The sequence below is a fragment of the Mastomys coucha genome, unplaced genomic scaffold (assembly GCF_008632895.1).
Source record: "Mastomys coucha isolate ucsf_1 unplaced genomic scaffold, UCSF_Mcou_1 pScaffold21, whole genome shotgun sequence".
Classification (NCBI taxonomy): domain Eukaryota; kingdom Metazoa; phylum Chordata; class Mammalia; order Rodentia; family Muridae; genus Mastomys; species Mastomys coucha.
The window spans coordinates 91,914,102-91,921,670 of record NW_022196904.1 but is presented as its reverse complement, the minus strand read 5'-3'; the positions used below and the strand labels follow the sequence as shown (position 1 = coordinate 91,921,670).

Sequence of the window (7,569 nt, the reverse complement as noted above, 5' to 3'; positions counted from 1 at the left end):
TATTTTCATCATCATCATTATCATCAGGTTTTTTTGTTCTAGTTTTTATATTTTGATTGTTTTGTTATTTGTTTTATTTTGAGAGACAGAAATGAATTTGGGTGGGTAAGAAGGTAGGAGGATCTGGGAGGAGTTGGGAGAGGGGAAAGAATAAGATCAAAATATATTATATGAAAAAATTCAACATAGAACATGAACAATAACAAAACAATCTAGCTTATAAACAAAATAGTAATTGGTGACTTTACTGAGAACTGGTAATGGAGACTAAATGTGATTGTTAAGGAGCACAGAAGACAGGCAGCCTACAGTTAAGAGACAATAATCATGTTAGCATAGATCTTTTCCTGGCTGTGTATCAAATAAGGAAGAACATTAAATTAGAAGAAAGTAGAGACCAAAATAGGGATAAAGGAATATACATAAGCACAAAGAATAGCTATACAAAGCAAGCTACAAACAGGAGGGGGTAGAGGGTGGAGGTTATATGTACTATTTAAATGAGTCTGTGCCTGGAGGGGAGAGGCAGGTTGTGGTAAGTGATAACAATCAAAAAATCAGGCCATGATCAAATAAACTTAATTACTTTTCAGGTTTCAGAGTGATCCTGAACTATGTCACCATTGTCCACCCAAGAAACCTCAAACAGCAGCACATTAATGGCCCCCACTTTCCTGTTAGTGGGCCTGCCTGGCCTGGAAGCTACACCATCCTGGTGGTCAGTGCCTCTCATCACTATCTACCTTCTCTCTGCCTTGGGAAATGGTACAATCCTCTGGATCATTGCCCTGGAGCCCACACTACATCGACCAATGTACTTTTTCCTCTTCTTGCTTAGTGTGTCTGATCTTGGCTTGGCCACAGTGCTAATGCCCACCCTGCTAGGCCTGGCCTTTGCTGATGCTCGCACTGTCCCTGCCTCAGCCTGCCTTCTACAGATGTTCTTCATCCATGTCTTTTCTGTAATGGAGTCCTCTGTCTTGCTTGCCATGGCCTTCGATCGGGCAGTAGCCATCTGCCGCCCTCTCCACTATCCAGTGCTCCTCACCAATAGTGTCGTTAGTAAGATTGCCATAGCCATTGCTTTCCGATGCTTGAGTCTCCATCTGCCCCTGCCAATCCTGTTGGCTCACATGCCATATTGCCGTCCACAGGTGCTGACACATTCTTACTGCTTACACCCAGATATGGCTCGCCTAGTTTGCCCAGGAGTATGGGGTGCAGTCTACAGCCTAGTTGTGGTACTGTCAGCGATGGCACTAGACCCTCTGCTAATTTTCTTCTCATATGGCCTGATTGGCAGAGCACTGCAAAGTGTGGGGTCTGCTGAAGATCGCTGGAAGGCTGGTCAAACATGTGCTGCTCACCTCTCTGCTGTGCTCCTCTTCTACATACCCATGATTCTCTTGGCACTCATTGACAGATTCAAGCTGCCACTCCCTCTGCCTGCTCATACTCTCCTCTCCTATGTCCACTTCCTGCTCCCTCCACTGATGAACCCAGTTCTCTACAGTGTCAAGATGAAGGAGATTAGAGAAAAAATTCTCAAGAGGTTACTACCCACAAAGGTGGGTTGTGCTTAATGAGGAAAGATTCTCCATGGTTGTGGTAAAGAACTCCCAACACAAAGACTTCCATGACTAAAAACTCACTTCACCATAGATTACAGGTCACTTTGGTCCATACATATCTATATACAAATTAGTTACTTTTTTCTACAACAGTATATGAGCACGTTAAAGAAAACAAAAATGTCCCAGAGAATTGAAGTGAGCCATCTACTGTGGCACTATCAACAACATTAGGCAGAGCTGGATTCGGTATCATACTACAGTCATCCTAGTAAGGGCATGCTTGTTAATCCTATAACTGTATACCATGTAGCTGAGAGAGTGGAGGATTTAAAGCTACAGGGAAGAAGAGAGATAAGATAAGCCTCCTGCCCAGCCAGATGGAGGAAAGTTTTCACCTGAGCTGCTACGCCTATGTAGTATTCTTAGTGATAATCAAAGGAACAAGCATCTTTTATTCATTTTCTTCACACCAAGAAATTGGCCATATCAGCCTAGGGAGAAAAAAAAACAATTATGTACTTTTCATTACTCCTTTTTCAACTTTTTAATCAGAATTTTAATATATGCATGTTTGAGGTTAAAAATCCCCTGCACTTGAGAAAAAAATAACAAGATAGATTTACAGCATTCGAAGTTAACCATAGTTGGGCTTCTAATTAATGTTAATAAATATAATGTCCTGAGGAGAGAATGATACTATATACCTCTAATACAATTACTTAAAAGACTGAGGTAGCAGGATTGTAAACTCTAGGCCAGCATGACCTACATAACAAAACTACATGAAGTGAGTGTGTATTTGTGTTTGTGATGCATATGTACAAGTATATGCGATTTGCACACTGTTCATGGGATGCCTTCATTCTCAGTTCTTTACTTCCTAATAGACTATTACACATCCTCACCATCACCAACTATTTCCACTGTGACTTTGAGATTCCCTCTGCCTATGTATTTGCTAAATAGAGTGTTAGTGAATGTAATGAGAGAAGGAATCTTCAACAAGATTTGACTTACTATGCTATGGAAAGTGCTTCTCTAGTAGTCCCACCTCTCTCTACTTAGCCTCTAGAATGAGACACAGGCTGGACCTGAGAAAAACCTGCACCCTGAGGCAAGTGACTGCCACTTGCACACCTGAGGCAAGCCATGAAGTCAAGGCAGACTAGATCATGAGGACATTTGTCCATCTAGAGACTGCAACATGTGCCATAACTGCAAATGAAGCTTTGTGGATGATGCTCAACAAAAATGAACTAATACAATTTAATTTCTGTTCCATTCTGTAAGTATGGAATGTTTTCTCAATTTTTCTTTATGTTATCATGACTATGAACTCCTTTTTTATGACATAACAATATTTAAGTATTCTACATATATGGGGGGTACAGAATCAGTTTTTTTTAATTTTCTCTGAGAACATACTAGGTAACAAACATACAACAATGATGGCTTCAGACATGCATGGAATACTTGCAGAAACTCTAAACTGAACTTTTTTCTTTATTTTAATTAAAGACGATATTTTGAATATAATATATTATTATCATTTCCTTCCCTTTAAATCTGCTTATTCTGATGGCTGAAATCCTTCCAAGATAATTAGTACAGATTTCATTGATTCAAATGACTATATAACATTTGAAGGCATGAATGCACTATAGTTTAATCCACTGCTTCCTATTAATGAGCATTAAGCATTAAAGATGTCTTCAGGGAGCTCCATAGAGACATGCCAGGGCAAGCAAGAGCCTGCCTGCCACTGGGTGACTCTGTGCCTTGTGGAGGAAAATCAACTAAACGTGGGCAAAGAATCCTAAGAAGCCAAGAGGTAAAGTGTCCTCATATGCATTTTTTTGTGCAAACCTGCTGGGAGGAGCACAAGAAAAAAGCATCCTGACACTTCTGTCTACTTCTCAGAGTTCTCCAAGAAGTGCTCAGTGGGATGAAAATCCATGTCTGCTAAAGAAAAGGGGAAATTTGAAGACATGACAAAGGCTGACAATGCTTGTTATGAAAGAGAAATGAAAACCTACACCCCCCACAAAGGGAAGACAAAAAGATGTTCAAGGACCCCAATGCACCCAAGAGACCTCCTTCAGGCTTCTTCTTGTTCTGTTCTGAGTACCACCCAAAAATCAAAGGTGAGCATCCTGGCTTATCCATTGGTGATGTTGCAAAGAAACTAGGAGAGATGTAGAACAGCACCACTGAGAATGACAAGCAGCCCTGTGACAAGAAGGCTGTGAAGCTGAAGGAGAAGTACGAAAAGGATATTGCTGCCTACAGAGCTATAAGAAAAACCTATGCAGCAAAAAAGGGGGCAGTCAAAGCTGAAAAGAGCAAGAAAAGAGGGAAGAGGAAGAGGAGGAGGAAGAAGAAGAGGAGGAGGAAGAAGAGGATGAATAAGTTGGTTCTAGCACAGGTTTTTCTTGTTTATAAATCATTTTATACCCCCTATACACAACTCACTCCTTTTAAAGAAAAATTGTACTATAAGGCTGTGTAAGATTTTTTAAAAACTGTGCAGTGTCTTTTTTGTATATTAACACACTACTGAATGTGTCTTTAGATAGCTCTGTCCTGGTGGTATTTTCAATAGCCACCAACCTTGCCTGGTACAGTCTGAGGGTTGTAAATTGGCATGGAAATTTAAAGCAGGTTCTTGTTAGTGCACCGAACAAATTAGTTATATATGGGGACAGTAGTTAGGTTTTGTTTGTTGTGGGGGTATTTTTTCATCTTCAAGTGTCTTTGATGCAGCTTATATGACAATAATTGTTCTGTTAACTGAATATCACTTTTAATTGAAAAAGAAAATTGCAGCTGTTTTGTTGACATTCTGAATGTTTTAAGTAAATACGTATTTTTATTTAAAAGAAAAAAAAAGATGTCTTGCCTTCTTCCCATCTTTCTCTTTCTCAATGTTCCCTAAATCTTAGTGTGGAAGAGGAAGTACAATCATCTTATCTAAGGCTGAGCCCTCAGCTACCACTTATTCTTAGCATATTTACCATCCTTGGGTCTGGGAATTCATTGTCATTCCCTGCAAAGCGAAAATTCTTTCACTAACTCTGGAAGTACTGTTTTTCTATGGATATTCTACACAAAAATTTGGAATGCAGTTTGATTCTGTGTCAATTTATTTAAACAACAGTAGTGTATTTCGCCCCCCCTTGTACCTGCCCAACCCCTATAGTAAGGATTGTTGACCACCTTTACAATAACAGATATGTCTTCCTTTTGTGGTGTGTGCCTCAAATGCAACCAGAATGTATTTGGTTACTCCCATGATAATTGTGCCACTATTGCACTAACATACATATGTTGCCTGGATTTGTAGTTTATAGGGCTCACAACTGAGTAAAACTATTCATCATTTCTCCCTCGGATGCCTCCATAGAGCCTTTTGGAACATTAATACCCCACAGGGAAGAAGTTTCCAACTCTATACCTACTTTTTTTTTTATATCTACATCACATCTTCAAAAATAAGTTTACAGAATTTGGATTCACCAGGGAAGAAGAAACCTCAGATGGAGAGTTGTCATGATCAGATTGCCTGTGGTCATGTCTGTGAGAGATTGTCTTGATTGGTGATTGATGTGAGATGATCCAGCTCACTATAGGCAGTCTGGACTATATAAGATAGCTGAGCTTAAGCCACTGAGCATGCCAGAAAGCAACTCTTTTCCATTGCTTCTGCTTCAGGCTCTTGCCTTGTGTTCCTGCTCTTACCTCTCTCAGAGATAGATTGTGACCTAGAAGTATAAACTGAATATTACTTCCCCCAAGTTGCTCTGGTCAGGATGTTATATCACAGTAAAAGAAATCAAACTAAAGAAGCTTTCTGATTTTATGTCCCTTTGTGCTACCTTTATTTTTTACCAACATTCTCTCATTTACTTTCAAATTTCAATGCAAATTGATACACATCCACCAAGCACATATTATAGAAAAGTTATATTACTGATAAGAGATGTAAAAGTCAATAATCTACATCTCCTTTTTGTGTGGGAATTCATCAAACATTTGGTGTAAGAGATAGAGACATGTGTAACTTGGAGTTGTAAATTATCCTCCAACTACTGAGATACAGGTCTCCATCCCCTAACTTACCAGCATGCTAACAGATGCCAAGACTCTTTTATAATTTATCACTCTAAAGTTGATTTCACCATAAAACAGGATGGACAAATGATAGTTTGTGTAATTGTCCTCTTTCCCATCACCTTAGAACATAATGCTCAATCAGTAATTGGAATATAAATTACCTGAGTGGTCAATAATATAGTACTGATTCACAAGCTTGCCACAGGGCTGATTCTGCAGTATCAGTGTTGACAACTCTCAGGGTGACACCTGAATTGCAACAGTGAAGAGCAAAGAACAGACTCAGACAAACTCAGACATGTGTTTAATGCAAAGGTTATCAAAATACAGAGATGTTAAACACCTTCAGTGTCTTTTAGGTTTCTCTCAGACACAATGGAAAACCACATCTCCTAGATTTTCTTTAGAAGGTTGTGCAAATTCTTATTCTTCAATTTTGTGCCTAAGGATAGATGTCTTTAGCCATTCAAAAAACAATGAAAGGACTCATAAAGGTTCTATAAAATATGAAACTCTTTCCTTCTTCAAAACAGAAAAGCAATAGTACTAATTGATTGAAACAAACTATAGGACTTTGAAGTAAATGAAACAATCTCCTTTGAGGATGAAACACTGTTGTGTCTCTAAAGTAGCTTATTGTACAGAAAATGCAACTTCTAAGAACATTGTTCTAATTACTTAGAATGCAGACCCAGTTTTCCTAAAACTTTTACTCTAATCTGCCTAGTTTTAACACAATACACAATGGGATTCATCAAAGGTGGTACCAGCAAGAAAGCATCTGCTATCAGAATCATAGCTAAGGGAGATTTATGCTTTGCAAAACGATGCATGGTAGCTAAGGTAATGATAGGGACATAGAAAATGAGTACAGCACAGATATGGGATACACAAGTATTGAGAGCTTTGAGCCGCTCACCATGAGATGCAATACCCAACACTGTCTTCAAGATGAACACATAGGACACAGCAATGAACACACTGTCTGACATCATGCAGAGTGCAACAAACAGCCCATAGTAAAAGTTAACCCTGTTGTCAGAGCAGGCCAGCTTCATGACATCCTGATGGAGACAATAAGAATGTGACAATAAGCGTTTATTGCAGTATCTGAGTCTCTTTAAAGTAAATGGAAGGGGAAGCACCAGGAGAATGCTTTTAACAGCAAAGGCCAGCCCAATTTGCACAACCCTGGAGCTTGTGAGAATGGCACTGTATCTCAGGGGGTGCCGGATGGCTACAAAGCGATCAAAGGACATAATGAGAAGCACTGAAGATTCCATGTCTGTGAATCCATGGATGAAAAATTCCTGGGCAATGCAGGCATCAGCAGAAATCCCCATGGCATTAAACAAGAATATTCTTAACATAGTAGGGATGGAGGAGAAAGACAAACCTAGATCAGAGAAGGCCAGCATGGAGAGGAAATAGTACATGGGCTCATGCAGAGAAGGTTCTGTTCTGATGACACAGAGGATTGTGCAGTTTCCCAGGATGGCTGTAAGGTACATGAGGCAGATAGGGATGGAGACCCAAATGTGCACATGCTCAAGGCCTGGGATCCCAATCAGTAGGAATGAAGAGATTTCAACCTCAGAGGTATTGAGAATCATCACAAATATGTTCCCTGGTCAGCTGCTGCAGGACCTACAGTGCCATCAACAATCAAAAACATTATCTCTTAGTTATAATTATTACAAAACACAAGTTAAATTTGATATAGTCAAATTAGGGGATAAAAATGCATAACTTTTTAAAAATATGGATTGAATTTAAACAGTTTCTTCATAGTATTTATAAGAGCTTTACATTATTTTAGTATAGATATTTAATTTTATATTCATACATTTTTATAAGTAACTGTAAAGCCAGAAAGTACAAA

The 7,569-nt window shown here is 39.1% G+C and overlaps 2 protein-coding genes across 2 annotated transcripts; one reads left to right on the top strand and one right to left on the bottom strand.

Moving 5' to 3' along the window:
• The first annotated feature begins 614 nt into the window (after window positions 1-614).
• LOC116100686 (olfactory receptor 51S1) lies at window positions 615-1,583 on the top strand. Its single transcript, XM_031384419.1, has one exon. The coding sequence runs from the start codon at window positions 615-617 to the stop codon at window positions 1,581-1,583; it is 969 nt and encodes a 322-aa protein (XP_031240279.1).
• A 4,705-nt stretch (window positions 1,584-6,288) lies between these two features.
• Window positions 6,289-7,321, bottom strand: LOC116100685 (olfactory receptor 51A7-like). The gene has a single exon (XM_031384418.1). It carries the CDS (start codon window positions 7,298-7,300, stop codon window positions 6,362-6,364), a length of 939 nt encoding a protein of 312 aa, XP_031240278.1. The 5' UTR covers window positions 7,301-7,321; the 3' UTR covers window positions 6,289-6,361.
• Window positions 7,322-7,569: the final 248 nt, after the last annotated feature.

Coding starts and splice junctions, on each gene's coding strand:
- LOC116100685 (XM_031384418.1), bottom strand. CDS start 7,300: ATGATTCTCAATACCTCTGAGGTTGAAATCTCTTCATTCCTACTGATT.
- LOC116100686 (XM_031384419.1), top strand. CDS start 615: ATGTCACCATTGTCCACCCAAGAAACCTCAAACAGCAGCACATTAATG.